Raw genomic sequence first — 16,921 nt, forward strand, 5'->3', positions numbered from 1 at the left:
AGCAGCTTAAGAACTAGGGGCTTGACATGTTTAATTTCCAAACAATGAGGTACAAAAGAGCACACATTAACTTAAGAACTCTGAGAAAAGAAAGAGAGAGAGAGTGAGAGAGAGAGAGAGAGGTTTATTAAACTGCAACATCATCAGCAGAAATGTGATTACAAGTTCATTTTCAATCTGATAGTCATAGGCAGATCTATGCCAAACTCAAGGGTGTTTAAAAAAATCATCCCTTACACTTTCAGGAAAGAGACTGGAATTCAGTAATGGAAACAATCTCTTCACCTGCTCTGTTATATAATTAATGTTTCTCCTAACTCACCCAGCTATTGTCAATATCCAAACCACTCTGACAGTAACTGCACTCCATTTTTAAAGATCTGAAGTTTGCTCCATTTAGCCTACCCAGATATAGAAGAATCCCCACATTTTACAGGAAAACCAAACTGACTGGAAGCCATATCATCTAAAACAAACAAAATCAATGGTGGTTACCACAAAAAGAACCCCTAAAAGTGATCAGTAAGCAAAATTATGTGCAACATTATCGCTTCTATTGAATATTCCTGGAAGACTCAACTGATTTTTAGTCTATTAAGTGATTGTAGAGGTTTTCCAGCACAGGGAGATACTGCATTTTTGACTTTAAACGTAGACAGGGAGACCTGTAACTACGGAACACAATATTTAAAAGAAATGTTTAGGAGATATAGGTGCACATGGAGATTAGGAGAAGAAGCTGCAAATACTGTATCATGACTGGTTTGAAAGTCAGCGTGGTGTAGTGGACAAAATGTTGGACTTGGACCAAGATACTGTGTTTCAAATTCCCATTCACCATCTTTCAGCCTGACTAACCTCACAGGGTTATAGCGATGGAGGAGTGAGAAAACCTTATGTATGCGGCTGCCCTGAGCTCCTGGAAGAGGAGATGGGATACAAATGCAATTAAGTAAGGACAACAGGCAGGCACAACAATAGGAATACCAGGAAGCCAAGATCTTAACTGAAATGCCTTAGAAAGTTACAAGATCAGGTACCCTAGATCTTTTCTGACTCCCATCAGAGCTTATGCCTGCCTAGAAGCCATGTCATCTGGCCTGGAAGCCCTTCTACATTTCAGGACTGGTACTGAGAACTGATTACAAGGATGGAACCTTGGCACAAAACCAAGCACCGACATGAAGAGATGGCCAGATTTTGTGGTGATGAAGGTGGGGAGGGAAGATTCAGGCTAATGCAGGTGGGGAGGGAAGCCAGGCCTTTTGGTGGAGATGCAATTTGGGAGGGAAGAATGGGTTCATTCAAAATTTTCCAACACTCCGGGCTCCATCTTGCTGACTACTTTATCTTGCTGACTAATACACCAGTATTATTGGATAACCAGTAGGTTATCAAAATATACCAACACAGCCTATTGTGGAATTGCTATTTAAAGTATCAGCATTTAAAAAAAGCTATCGAATGGAAATTGTACAGTTTTATTGTGAACCGATGGACATTTTAAAAAGTTGCAATCCTATGCACACTTACCTGGAATAAGTCCCATTTAAATACAATGGGACTTACATGTGAGTCAACACGTACAGGATTGCACTGTAAACTATTATTGTACAGCTCCAGGGAATCAGACACATAATAGAGAGATAGCAACAGACATGGGTCCCATAAAAGGTACTCTTGAAAGCTCCTCTACCTTGAATAAGCTAAACTCATTTACATGAACTTAACGATATCTTTCTCCAACTTTTAGAACAGAATGAAATCTCATGCATATCCAGAAATGACATTACCAACTCTTTAAAAAATCCGTATCTATACTTACAAGTGGCATAAGCACCTTCTGGTTTTCCCTACCCTCTAAAATGACTGGCCTTTGTTTTCTGCCCTCCATTTATGCTTTTGGTCAAAAGGAGAGATGGCATGGAGTGAAGTCAACTGGAATAAAAATGGTCAAGGTGGAGAAATCCTGTGCAAATGGCTTAATTCCATTCACTCCATGTAACTGGTCTTAAGAATTAAAGCTGGGCAACATCCCTGTATGCTGCTGGAATGTGCAACTATGCCACCTAATACGACTTTGTACATGTTAGGTGGATTTTATGTTTTAAGTCTCCCCATCTGCTAAACACATGCAATGCAATAAATACATTATTTTAAAAAGATACTTTTTATAAAAACAGTTATCCAATAGGAGATAATCAACCTCCTGGAAATAACCTAGAGGAATGAAATACTTACAGGGGCTGACATCTCTGTACCTGTTCCGATTTTTGTTTTTGGAAAGTTTGGCCACTTTGCATGGAAAGTCACTGGCTTCATGTCTTATGTCCTGGAACAAAAGAAATAAAGACATTTGTATTTGCCATGAGTTTACAAGGAGGATTCACAGTGCTGTGTATACATTTTCATTAGTTAATGTTGGTTGAGAAAGATCACTGAAAGATCTTGGCTAACCATGCAATTTGATCCAGTTTGGAGAATTTGCTTAGCAACTGTTACAAGCAAATATTTAAGGTTTTTAGATTAAACATGGTAAGGATTATTCAGGCAAGTATTACTGGCTAAGGCAGTATTTACACACCATCAATGAAATGGAGTTGGACAGTCAGAATTGTGGGGCAGAGACCAGGTTTTTTGCCAGGCACTTTTTACATGATGTGCCAAAACAAAACAGGCCCACTCAAGTGCATTTGCACGGCCAAGAACCCACTAATGTAAGCAAGACAGTTAAATGGGGATATCTGTAGCACCACATGTGTCCTTTGGTATCCTACACATCGCCACTTCATAAATATGTATTAATAGTTAAAAGGCAACATGCCTGGTTAAGATAAGAGCCCAAGTTTTCTTGAGTCATCAGTAAGCTGTGCTGAAGCTGCAGACATCAAGGAGGAGCTTTTGTACTCAATGTGTTCTTCACATTAGGGTAGCAATACACTTTCAAACACATATCCTCCAACTTCTGCTCCAGTCACCTGTCTCTTTTTGCACATCACAAATCATTCAGAACTCACGAAAAGGAATAAAATGGAACATTCTTGTGCTACCTTATTATAAGTCAAGCTTGTGTGCCATACGACAGGAGCATCGCACACAGCTTCAGAAGACATTATGTGGATTAAGAAACAGAGAAGTTGCAAGATTCTCACTTGAGGCACTACCAAACTCCAGCTGGTACAAGGAAACTTAAGAAATCCCAGGACAGGCATCCTGCATACGCAGAATGAACAGTAAAGCTCAGCCTAAAAGGCTGTCCAAAAAAATTAAACAGGATGCTGGGCCAAATGCATCATTTTCCACTGGGGTTGGATTGAAGCCATTTTTGATTTATTTTGTTAACTAGATAAATATAAAGAATTATAAGCATGCCATGCAAGTTCACTTTGTTTTCCATAGTCCCTGTAGACATAATAGAGATTTAGAGCCAGATCTCAGTTGAGGATTTATTTTTCCATGGAAAGCAGACTGGATAGAGCCCTGCCAAGTACCGAACTTACAAGTGGCCTACCAAATCTTCTTGAATTCAAGTATACTGTCACTTCAAGCTCGTCTTTCATAAAATTTCTGAACATGTGGTAGAGTCAACTTCCCATCTCAAAAACAGTGCTTAACAGCCGGGAGAATTAAATACTTCCAAAGAGATAACGCTGACTAAGGGACGAGAGCTGGTCTTGTGGTAAAAGGTAGCAAGCATGAATTATTCTCTTTGCTAAGCAGGGCCCACAATGGTTTGCATTTGAATGGGAGACTACATGGGTGAGCACTGTAAGATACTCTTTTTAGGAGATGGAGCTGCTCTGGGAAGAACATTTGCATGCAGAAGATTCCAAGATCCCTCCCAGGCATCTCCAAGATAGGGCTGAGAGACTCCTGCCTGCACCTTTAGAGAAGCTGCTGCCAGTCTGTGTAGACCAGGCCTGCTCAACTTAGGCCCCCCAGTTGTTTTTGGACTACAACTCTCATAAGCCCCAGCCACAGGGGCCAATAGCCAGGGATTATGGGAGTTGCAGGCCAACATCTGCAGGAAGGCCGAAGTTGAGCAGGCCTGGTGTAGACAATACTGAGCTAGATGGACCAATGGTCGGACTCAGTCTAAGGCTGCTTTCTATGTTTCTATGATGCTTCATATCTGCCCTTCCCAAACAGTCTTCTACTTCCACATCAATTTCTGCAGCAAAGTACTTCATCTTAGTACTGTTTCTACCGCCATCTCAGCGAGAAAGAAATAGTGCTTTTTTATGGTTTTACAGGATCTCCTATTCTCCCTGGGAAAAGGATATCCAATTAATTCTGGCTACACTTAATCTTTTAGAAACTCGGCTCAATCTCAAGAGCATACACATTTTTAAAATACGGAACAAGTAGAGGCAAGGGGGAAAGCAACCCAATTGTATCAAGCCAATTAAAGTCTGGATTGCAGGTGGCCAGCTTCTGCTAGATTGGGGCTGATGGGGCAAAAACAAGCTGACTCTCTCACATAGGATCAAGCTCTATATAAATCTGTTTTAATAGTGTTTAGCACTGTTTTAAAATTTTAAACTGTTGTAATGTTTGTTTTAACTAATGTTTTAACTTTTTCTGTTGTCATTCATTTTGTTTTATTGTAAACCGAACAGAGGTACAAGTTTTGGGCGGTATAAAAATGTTAGATAGATAGATAGATAGATAGATAGATAGATAGATAGATAAACTGGTCTAGCATCCTGTTTCACACAGTGGCCCGCCAAATGCCTCTGAGAAGCACACAGGTGGGAGACAAGGGCATGCATTCTTTCTTGCTGTTGCTCCTCTGCAAGTGGTATTCAGAGGCATCTTGCCTCTGAGGCTGGAGGTGGCCCATAGACACCAGACTAAGAGCCATTGACAGACCTGCCCTCCATGACTTTGCCTAAGCACCCTTTAAAGCCATCCAAGCTGGAAACCATTACCACATCTTGTGGTAGAGAATTCCATAGGAACATAGGAAGCTGCCATATACTGAGTCTATCTAGCTCATTGGTCTATCTAGCTCAGTATTGTCTTCACAGACTGGCAGCGGCTTCTCCAAGGTTGCAGGCAGGAATCTCTCTCAGCCCTATCTTGGAGAAGCCAGGGAGGGAACTTGAAACCCTCTGCTCTTCCCAGAGCGTCTCCATCCCCTGAGGGGAAGATCTTGCAGTGCTCACACATCAAGTCTCCCTTTCATATGCAACCAGGGCAGACCCTGCTTAGCTAAGGGGACAAGTCATGCTTGCTACCACAAGACTAGCTCTCCTCTCCTCTAATTATGTGCTGTTTGAAGAAGAACTTCCTTTTATTTAACATATTTGTATACAGCCCCAAACCAAAGTCTCAGGCCGGCTCACAACAACAAAACACTTAACAAAACATTAAAATCAATTAAATGCTAAACACAGTTTAAAACAAATCAATAACAATCTAAGATTTAAAAAGATTGGGTAAAAAGGTAAGTCTTCAGAAACTTTTTTTAAAGCTGCTAGAGACAAGGAGACTCTTATTCCCACGGGAAGCTCGTTCCAAAGTCTTGGGGTGACAACAGAGAAGGCCCATCCCTGGGTGGCCACCAGATGACATGAAGGTAGCCACAGATGTGCCTCCCCTGATGTATGCAGTGGACGATGGGGATCATGCAGAAGTAGACGCTCTCTTAAGTACTGTAAGCCTAAACTGTTTAGAGCTTTATAGGTTACTAGTATGTGTAAGCCCGTTGTAATAACGGGCTCTAGTGGGGGGGGGGTTCCCGCTGTCGCCTCACCCGCTTCGGGCGCACTCCTTGGGCCGACACCTCCGCCGCCACCTCGGGCGCTCTCTCCGCCCGCCGTTTCTTGTGGCGGCGGCCGCCGCCATCGGAGCCAATCGCCCCGCCACGGCCACCGCCTCCTTGGCCCGCACTCCTTTGGCCGAGGCCGCGGCTCCGCCACCGCCTCGGCCGCACTCTCCGCCCGCCGCTTCTGCTCCTTCTGGTCTCCCGTGGCGGCGGCCGCTGCCATTGGGGCCAGTCGCCCACCGGCGGCCGGGTCCAACATGGCCGCCCATCTCCGCGCATGCCCAGAACGGGCGAAAAAGACACGGGCGGCACGGACGCACGCCCAAGGCTTTTATGGGTAAGGATAACCAGCACTTTGTATTTTGTCCGGAAACTTATTGGCAGCCAGTGTAACTCCTGTAACACAGGAGTAATATGGTCTCTTCGAGATGACCCGGAGACCAACCTGGCTGCCGCATTTTGTACTAATTGTAGTTTCCAGACTATGTACAAAGGCAGCCCCACATCGAGCGCATTGAAGTAATCAAGTCTGGAGGTTACCAGCAAGTGGACTACTGTTTTGAGATCATGAACCTCAAGAAATGGACGCAGCTGGCCTAACAACCGAAGCTGATAGAAAGCACTTCTGGCCACTGCCTCAACCTGGGGAACCAGGGAAAGGTGTGGATCCAGAAGCACGCCCAGACTGTGGGTCCTAAATTTCCCGTCCTTCAGTTTCATGGGATGACCCCTGGTTCTAGTATGACAGAGGGAGAAAAATGTGTCTCTGGCCACTCTCTCTTCTCCATGTCTAATTTTCTCCATGTATAATCTTCTCCATGTATACACCACTATCATGTGGTGTATACATTTCATATTGGGTGGAGACTGCCTTGGTTGGCCTGATGGATGATTTCCAACTGGGAATTGACAAAGAAAGTGTGACTCTGTTGGTTCTTTTGGATCTTGTGGTGGCATTTGATACTACTGACCATAGTATCCTTCTGGAGCATCTGAGGGGGTTGAGGGTGGGAGGCACTGCTTTGCAATGGTATCACTCCAACCTCTTGGGCAGATTCCAGATGGTGTCCCTTGGGGACTGTTCCTCAAAATCTAAGTTTTGGTATGGTGTCCCTCAGGGTTCCATATTGTCTCCGATGTTGTTTAACATCTACATGAAACTGCAGGGAGAGATCATCAGGGGATTTGGTGCAGGGAGTTATCAGTATGCTGGTGACACCAAAATCTTTTTCTCCATGTCAACATCATCAGGAAAAGGCATAACCTCTCTAAATGCCTGCTGGGAGATGATGATGGGCTGGATGAAAGATAACAAACAGACTGAATCCAGATAAGACAGAGGTACTTATTGTGCGGGGTCAGAACTCAAGAGATGATTTTGATCTGCCTGTTCTGGATGGGGTCACACTTCCCCAGAAGGAACAGGTACGCCGTCTGGGGGTGCTTCTGGACACAAACCGCTCCCTGGTGTCCCAGATTGAGGCAGTGGCCAGAGGTGCCTTTTATCAGCTTCAGGTGATACACCAGCTACGCCCATTTCTTGAGATAAGTGTCCTCAGAACAGTAGTATATCTGCTGGTAACCTCCAGACTTGACTGCTGCAATGTGCTCTATGTGGGGCTGCCTTTGTACGTAGTCCGGAAACTGCAGTTGGTCCAGAATGTGGCAGCGAGGTTGGTCTCTGGGTCATCTTGGAGAGACCATATCACTCCAGTCTTAAAAGATCTACACCGGTTGCCGTTAAGTGTCTGGGCAAAATACAAGGTCTTGGTTATAACCTATAAATTGCTAAACAGCTTGGGCCCTGGGTATTTAATAGAAGGTCTTCTTTGCTATATTTATATTTATTTATTTGATTGATTGATTTTCTAATACCACCCTTCCAAAATGACTCAGGGTGGTTAATGGCTCAGGGCAGCTATGACCCACACCACCCATTGAGATCATCAGGAGAGGTTCATCTGCAGTTCCCACTGGCTCATCTGGTGGCTACTCTGGGACGGGCCTTCTCCATGGCTGCCCTGAGGCTTTGGAATGCACTTCCTGCTGAAATAAGAGCCTCCCCATCTTACAACTTTTTAGAAAAGGCAGTCAAGACACATCTGTTCACCCAGGCTTTTAATTAAATTCTGTTTTGATAGCTGAGTGATTTTTTTAACCTTGTTTTAACTTTGAAATTGTTGTAATGTTTTAAACTTTTAACTTGTTTTTATTATTCCGTTGTAAATCACCCAGAGACATACGTTTTGGGTGGAACACAAATATGATAGATAGATAGATGATCAGGCCCTGGGCCTGATCCAGCTGGGCTGTTCTTATGCCACACTTGATTAAAGTGCAGGAACGACACAGGAAGTAGGAGAAAATTGTATTAGGGGCTGCACCTGACCTGATCTAAGTAATTCTAAGAAGCTCTGTACTAACTGCATAATGTAGCGAGGACTTGACTGACCCTAACTGAAACCAATCGCTATGATTTCTGTAGTGCAGAGCACAGACACCTCTGTTTATACTGCTCTATTACCCACCCTCTTCCCTAACCAGCAAACTTCTTGGGTTGCAAATGTTAATGATGTTCAAAACACAGAACTGGGATGTTAAGTCGCAATGTATTGAGGGTTGTTATAACTGAATACAGATTTGAAGACAGCAGGAATAAGGTCTAATCCTTGCTAAGATGGTAAACCCGTTGCAGGGTTATACAACTTCAAGCTGCCAAAGATACACCTGAGTTTCATTCACATAACCATGTTATAAAAGGCAGGTCACTTTTAAAAAGGTGGCATTTTCAGTTGAATCTCAAGTAACAGAAAACCTGAGCATGGTGCAAAGTTAATACTTCATCTGAGAATGAATCTTAGGACACAAAGTCTCCTGTATTTTTGGATGATTCAGAAAAAATAGATATGGCAGCAAAAGCAACACATGCATTGGGAGAAAGAAGCAGCTGATAGAGACAAGTTGTTTGTCCCTGTTCTGTACTCACTATCTTTCCAGTAAACAAGATGTGCATTTTTTATTCCCTGAAGTTAAAAGCCTAAAAAGGGATATTTAGATGGAAGATGAATGAAATAGAAAGGGGTGCCATCTTTGTTTTATTAGAATATTTACTGATCTCCCCACCAGTGTTCCCTGTAACAGGGATTCCCAGATGTTGTTGGCTACAACTCCAACAATCCTTAGCTAAAGGCGATTGCAGCTGGGGACTATGGGAGTTGTCATCAAGAACATCTGGGAACCCCTGTTTCAGGGAACACTGCTCCGAGTCCCAACTAAATAATGGCAGAGCTTCCACAGTATAACTAAATACTATTAATACATTATGTTAATGGAATGCTTGTATAAGATCTGGTAGAGATACACATGACAGCCGTAAAAACAGCTGTCAGGTTGTGAGATTGCTCTCCTTTCATTTAGGTGCAATCCTGCTGTGATCTGATTCATCTTCTCTGTGAAGCCACTGGAACATGTTGTACAGAGATGCACCCTGGATGAATAATCTCAGTGGCAATCACAGACTATTGGACAAGGGCAGACTACATCTGAATCCCAACAAGACAGAAGTGAAATTGGCTAGCATGCTGTTAATTAATAGTACTTCCCTGGCAGAACTCTCTTATTGGCCATAAACTGGCCAAAACCCAAGGAGATCTGAGAATTGAGTTGGTCTTGTGGTAGCAAGCATGAATTGTTCCCTTTGCCAAGCAGGGTCCACCCTGGTTTGCATTTGAATGGGAGACGACATGTATTAGTACTGTAAGAAATTCCCCTCAGGGGTGGGACCGCTCTGGGAAGAGCACCTGCATGCTTGTATGAAGAAGGTTCCAAGTTCCCACCCTGGTATTTCCAAGCTAGGGCTGAGAGAGATTCCTGCCTGCAACCTTGGAGAAGCCGCTGCCAGTCTGTGTAGACAATACTGAGCTAGATGGGACAATGGTCTGACTCGGTAGAAGGCAGCTTCCTTTGTTCCTAATTTTAAAGGCAACCCTAAATTTTAACACATCACGGCATTGAAATCACTAAGAAAGAAAATTTTGTGGATAGGCAGAAGCAATATTGCTTGTCAACCTACTTCTTTGATATAATATATAGATGAGAAAGAAAAAACACAGTATTTGAAATGTTCTTGTATAGTTCACTGATATTTTCCACTGGAAATATTCCAAAATATTTCCTGCACAGATTTCAATAGCTAGCACTCAAGTGTGATGCTGTCAAGCACCAGGCACACAGATTCATATTAAGTAGACATTCTTTATGTTAACTAACTTTTTGTGCTGTGGTGATTTTTGCCCCAATGAAGCAAAAATGTACAAGGAGAAAACAATAAGAATCACAAAACACTGAAGTGGCAGCCACAGAAACTACATGTGATCAGATAAACCCTCTATCCCAGGGCACCAAGTTACAGGTGAAACCCACCCCCACCTCAAAACCCAAACTATGCAGCTTCATGTGAAGTTCCTAGGGAAGATATTGCATCTTGCTATGAGGAATGGGCAGCAATAGTTTTGATCTTTGCAGCTGTATTTATTACATTTTCACTAGCCTGGCTACACAGTATTACGTGTCAGTCTAGCAGAGACGTAAACAAGCAATTGTAATCTTCCTGCTATAAATGTACCCTTGTAACATGGGTTTCCTAGAAAGTCCCTTGCTGATTCAGTCCTACAGAAGTAATTTGACACAGTGTAGTGAAGCAATGTAAGCCGTGTAGCCAGCAGACGAGAGTGATGGAATACATAGCCTCCAGCATGCAAACTAACAAAAGTCATGTCAGAACTAGGAGAGCTGCCACAAAGGTTTCTCCCCACTTCTGCTCACCACACTGGGCTGACAATGGGCAGGAAAGTACCCATTCCAAGGTTTTCTATCTGTGCTCAAGTTAGGACCACATGGGCACACAGACAGGTTGTTGGCAGCTGTCTCCTACTGTGAAATTATAGCCCTCTGTTGGAAGCCTACCAAAGACTCTGTCTGAGCATCTACTGGAGGCCTTGTGCTTCTGGCTCGTTTCAGGAGGCCAGAGATAAGATGATGATAGGAGGGTTGTGTTTTAATATTGGTAGTATTTACTGGCTCATTTAAATTCTTATATATAATATTAGTTGTTACACACCTTTATCAGAGATCTGCTGCTAGCTAGATATATTAGATCTGAACTGTAAATGCCTGTCAGATATTCCCCTCAGGGAATGGAGCCACTCTGGGAAGAGCAAAAGCTTTCAAAGTTCCCTCCCTGGCTTCTCCAAGATATGATATTATTATTATTTTTTTAAATAGGATAAGATTTTTTTTATTGAACCAACAAACTACCAAAGCATACAGTATGTTGCCTGAGAGAGATTCCTGCCTGCAACCTTGGAGAAGCCGCTGCCAGTCTGTGAAGACAATACTGAGCTAGATAGAACAATGGTCTGACTCAGTATATGGCAGCTTCCTATGTTCCTGTCCCATGGTCAGGACAATTGAGGGGATGAAGAGGAGAGCTGGTCTTGTGGTAGCAAGCATGACTTGTCCCCTTAGCTAACCAGGGTCTGCTTGGGTTGCATATGAATGGGAGACTACATGTGTGAGCACTGCAAGATATTCCCCTTAAGGGTTGGAGCCGTTCTGAGAAAGAGCAGAAGGTTTCAAGTTCCCTCCCTGGCTTCTCCAAGATGGGGCTGAGAGAGATTCCTGCCTGCAACCTTGGAGAAGCCACTGCCAGTCTGTGGAGACAATACTGAGCTCAGTACATGGCAGCTTCCTACGGTGTCTCATATGGATTCATATTACAACATCCCTTAAATCAGAACAAGCAATCGGGACAAAATTTCACTGCTAGCTACTACTCTAACCCCATGTAAATGGTACACTGGAATTCTGGACTGCAAGATATTTTGTGATATTATCACAAAAATCAATAGTTATCTAGACCAATACAGGGCAAAAGACTGTTTTGCCTAGTTTGGAAAAGTTTGCCACAAGGAAACAGCTTGTCACGTTTAACCATGAAGCCAGACCAAACAATAGAAGTATTGAAATCAGAATGACATCACAACCAACAGGAAGCAGGAGGCAGAAGAGGGATCAGCCACCTCCAGACTTCTTCTGAAGTCTTCACCAACACGGGAGACTTACGGCTAGTAGTGTGCACGGATCGGTTCGGAGGCCATTCCACTGGCCTCCGAACCGATCCGGACAAGGGGTGGTTTTGGTTCGGGAGGGTTGGGGGGGGGGGTTCCATTAAGGGCGGGGGGGGGCTTTACTCACCCCTCCCGCGCTTTGCTGCTCTGGCGCCATAATTATTTTTAAAAATGCGCCGCAGAATTGCTCGTTGCTTGCCGCTCCGGGGCTCCTTCTTGACTTCAAAATCGGGCGGCAGGATACTTCCCTGCCGCCCCCGAAGCCCCCTCAAGCCATTTGAGCTCTTGAAATCTCGCCCGGACCGAGTGCTAAAGCGCTCGGGCGGGCGGCGGGGAGATGTCTGTCCGTCCGCCCGCCCCCTTCCCTGCCTTCTGCGAAGTGCAGGGAGCCTTCTGCGCGCGCGTGCGCAGAAGGCTCCCTGCTTCTGCGCACGCGCGCGCAGAAGGCAGGGAAGGGGGCGGGCGGACGGACAGACATCTCCCCGCCGCCCGCCCGAGCGCTTTAGCACTCGGTCCGGGCGAGATTTCAAGAGCTCAAATGGCTTGAGGGGGCTTCGGGGGCGGCAGGGAAGTATCCTGCCGCCCGATTTTGAAGTCAAGAAGGAGCCCCGGAGCGGCAAGCAACGAGCAATTCTGCGGCGCATTTTTAAAAATAAGTATGGCGCCAGAGCAGCAAAGCGCGGGAGGGGTGAGTAAAGCCCCCCCGCCCTTAATGGAACCCCCCACCCCAGTGCCGAGCCGCAGGTCCGCGGTCCGGTGCACACCCCTACTTACGGCCACACTAGATGTTCTTGATTTTTCAAATGTAAGCAGCTGTGTGAACTTTGATGCAGATCAGAACCACAGCTGCTCCCCGCCACTTTCCTTTTGGAGTGGGGAGGTAATCATTTGGTCCCCAGTGGCCCTAATCCAGCAACCCACCCAGGCAGTTGCTATTTGCCCTGACCTCCCATGGCAAGCTCCCACTGACACGCTAACCCTAACCCACTGACACCACCCCACCCAACAGATATGGGCTCCCAAGTCAGGACTTAATAATTGGGGTACGGGGACAACAAAGGGTTAAAACCCCTCTTCCTCCATACTGCAGGTCTGATGTGGATCAGGGCTCCACAAAGCAGTTATTTGCATTTGAAAAATCAAGCATGCAGGCAATCATGGAACAAACATTTTGGATTACAGGAGAGGGATGCTACTTTTGAATGTTCCCCCATGTAAAACAGCTCCCTGCAAATGAAAAGTTAGAGCCAGCATGGTGTAGTGGCTAGAGTGCTGGACCAGGACCAGGGAGACCCGAGTTCAAATCCCCATTCAGCCATGATACTTGCTGGGTGACTCTGGGCCAGTGTAGCAGTGATTAGATTTCTGATTGGGACTTTCCATACAACTTTAAATCATCCATGTACAACAGATGGTTTATTTGATTTGATGTTTTAGATGTTTGGTATCCGAGGCCTGCTTTGATTTGTAAAAGTGGAGTCACGGTGGTTACAAACACCAGAGGGGATAGTGAGTCCCCTTGGAAACCACCTCTTCTAATGCTAACCTGTCCAAGTGTCTCGCCAATGATTGTTAACTGTGTACTCCACTTGCTCATTGCTTTTTAAATAAATATCTGAATGTTTTTGCTGACACCAGTTCTTTCTAAACATTTTAGTATCCATGTATGAGGCAATGAGTCAAAGGCTTTCTTGTAGTTAATCCATGCAACGCTTAGATTGGTTTTTCTTCTCTTGCAGTTTTCTAAAATCATTTTGTCAGTCAGCAGCTGGTCTTTTGTGCCTCTGGTGTTCAGGAAATTCTTTTCTGTTCAACTGGAAGCTACTTATAAGTTAATAAGTGTTGCATTACTTCATCTGCTATTATTCCAGTTAATAATTTGAACATGTTGGCAGGCAGGTTATTGGTCTATAATTACTTGGAACTGCACCTTTCACTGGGTCTTTCATTATGAGATGAGTTTTCCCAGTTGTTAACCATTGTTCAATATCACCTCCTTGCAAAATGTGATTGAACTGTTTTGATAGTTGTTTATGAAGGCTTGTTAGGTGTTTAAGCCAAAAGCCAAAAGCCAAAAGCCATACTAATAATAATAATAATAATAATAATAATAATAATAATAATAATACAACTTGCAAAGCTGGTTTTCCATTTCTGTGGTGGTTTCAAGGAGAGATTTCAAAATGCTGCATGTGTAGCTCAGGTTCCACATCAGAGTGCAAAGTGCCTCAGGAAAGGAAGAACCTTGTTTCCATAGGACAGTGGAACTATGCTTACTGCCTCAACCTTTTCTGACTGAGAACCAGTTCTCACAACTGTCTCCCGTGTGAAAACCACTGCTCATGCCAAGTTCTAACTTCCAGAGCTGCAAGCAGATGTGGCAGCTTTCAGGCTGGCAATTCTGCCAACTCCATGGGTGGCTACAAGTCAGCATGAGTAGACAAGCTGGAGATGGTTACAGGAGCTAGCCCTGGAAAGGGTAAGCAAAGGAAAGCAAAGATGTTTCAGCACACAGTTAGGAACAAAAGGGTAACATGGTCCTTTGCGTAAGGCACATCCTTGGACTATACAGGTGTTATCAGATGAATACAGTAGACAAGGTTTCTTGTACGAACACACGGTTCTCTGTTCAATGTTTGAAAAAGATGTTAACCAAACTTCAGCAATATCTTCTGACAGAACTACATCAGTATCAAGGAAAGGTACAATAAAGTTTATCAAGTTTATCATCCATCCATCTTATTTATTTATTATTTCTCTCTGTAAACCGCCCTGAGCCATTTTTGGAAGGGCGGTATAGAAATCGAACAAACAAACGAACAAACAAATGTGGAAGAAAGAAAATGAGTCTTGTGGCTTACACATCTGCAAGCAAACACTTTCCCTGCTTTAACTTTATACAATTTCAGTCAATGGCCAACCCTCCACAAATGTTTAACACACACCACTATTTGCCCTAAACTATTGTTACCAATACTTATATACCGCTTTTCAATTTAAAAAAAGGTCACAAAGCAATTTGTGGCAGGGTTTCTAGTTCCAAATAGACTCATAATCTAAAAGAAACAAGATAGACATCAGCAACCACCATTGGAGGGACACTGTGGTGGTGCGGCTGTGTTCTCTCCTGCTAAAGATAAGAGTAATCACCTTTTTAAAAGGTGCCTCTTTGCTCAGTTAGCAGGGTTTCATCTAGTACCATTCCTGTGTTACAAGTGAAACTAGAACCAGAAAAGAACCACAGTCACTTGACTAATACACGTGGCCCTCATCACTTGCTGTTCTGGCAACTGTGGTGTCATGTATTTGCGGATGGGTCTTAGAAACGCATTTTCTTTATCTGTGGTGCAAAAATAGGCTATAATTCATCCTATTTGCGGTTGTGGAGTGGCCAGAAATGACTTCTGGTGTCACTTCTGGCCACCATTTTAGAGCATGGAGCCATTTTGAGTCTCTCTCTCTCTCTCTTTTTTTAAATTAAAAGCATTTTTCCACCCAAAATTCAGCTGATTTGGGGGCATTTCTGGAGCCCTGCAGCCCTGAGAGCAAGGTACTGTGTATTTCTACACTTATTTCTCTCCCCCCACCCCCACTTTTTAGGCATTTCTCTTCTGTTTGGAACCTAACTCCCCAATTCCCATAGAGATAAGGTTTTGTTATTCACAGTTTCTGTATTCGCGCCGATAGGCAAGAACAGAACCCCTGCAGATGAGGGTCACTGGTAGCTAGTTTGTAGCCTATGATGGCAATTACCATAAATTGAAACACACTTGATATGCAAATAACTCCTAAGTAATTCCTCTCCCCAATAGCTATATCCTTTCCTTAGGGGTATGATACTCAAACATACCAATTTACATTTGTTGGTAGAAAGCCAGGTCTTTCTTTACACAGAAGTGATATTTTGGATTTCCCCACTCATATTTTTAAATCAACACATTTAAAATTGATTTGAATCTTATATTCTGAGGGTTTGCTAGCTTGTTTGTAAAGACAACACTGTGGAATCCTTACATTACAAGAACTTCTCAATCATATGTAAGTGGGAAAGCAAAGCATTACTCTGTTCTGAAAGAACAAGGAGTATAAGAACAAACACTTCCTTAGAACATTTCAAGAAGCCCATGGGTGATGAAATTAGCTTGAACAAAAATCTCCCAATACACAACCCAAACATTTCTTCCAACCACTTGCAATCCAAATATGGAGAGAGAGAGAGAGAAAGAAAGAAAGAGAGATGAGGAGCGGAAGAGGGCATAACAAGGAAGGGACCATACCAACAGCCAAACTATTCATTGTATTTTTACACTGTCCAATTATAAAATCTCAAGGCAGCCTACAAAAAAAAGCAGTTAAAAAATTAAAAACCATTCACCAAAAGCCTGAACAGGTGTGTTTTCAAGGCAGGAGTTAACAAATCCCAGGCCCTAAGGACCCATGGCACCTAGAAATGGCACCTGTGGTACCAAGGCTAGAATATTCAGAGGGAGAGTTATTTACTAAAATCTTCATTCCACCCAGGCAGCCCTGTTTCTGTTCTAAATATGTCACTTGCAAAGAGGATAAAGTGAAGCCAATTTATACTCCCACAACATCCATCGACAAGACCAGTAATTTTGTCAAATGTTCATTGTCTGGTTCCTAAATTTTGGGGTTGGCTCCTAAATCCAGAGAAATTTGCCAAGGCCTGTTTTAAAACTAGAAGAGCCGGTTGCAATTGCAGGTGGACTTCCCAGATGACCTTAATAAGTAGTGGGGAAGGTGATGTTCTCTTAAGTAGCCCAGGTTTAGGGCTTTATGGATAATCATCAGTACTTTGTTATTTCACCTGGACACACACTGGCAACTAGATATAGTATTAGAGTACTTCAGATATCTCTCATTTTCAAAAAGCAATCATAGGAGGAAGGGTGTAACTTGGAATGAAGCTACAGCACAGGGAGAAAGGGTTAGACCATCCACCCCCATACAGTAGCCCCGATTCACTCTCTGGCCTTTTGGAAGACAGTGGGAGTTCCAGCCT

The 16,921-nt window shown here is 43.7% G+C and overlaps 1 protein-coding gene across 2 annotated transcripts in view; it reads right to left on the reverse strand.

Moving 5' to 3' along the window:
* PTPN1 (protein tyrosine phosphatase non-receptor type 1) overlaps positions 1-16,921 on the reverse strand; it is a 93,880-nt gene that overhangs the window by 20,423 nt on the left and 56,536 nt on the right. For both annotated transcript variants that reach the window (XM_053247613.1, XM_053247614.1), the window contains one exon: positions 2,242-2,332. In XM_053247613.1, the coding sequence (XP_053103588.1) occupies positions 2,242-2,332 (91 nt within the window). The remainder of the gene's footprint in view (positions 1-2,241; positions 2,333-16,921) is intronic.

The sequence above is a fragment of the Hemicordylus capensis genome, chromosome 4 (assembly GCF_027244095.1).
Source record: "Hemicordylus capensis ecotype Gifberg chromosome 4, rHemCap1.1.pri, whole genome shotgun sequence".
NCBI lineage: Eukaryota > Metazoa > Chordata > Lepidosauria > Squamata > Cordylidae > Hemicordylus > Hemicordylus capensis.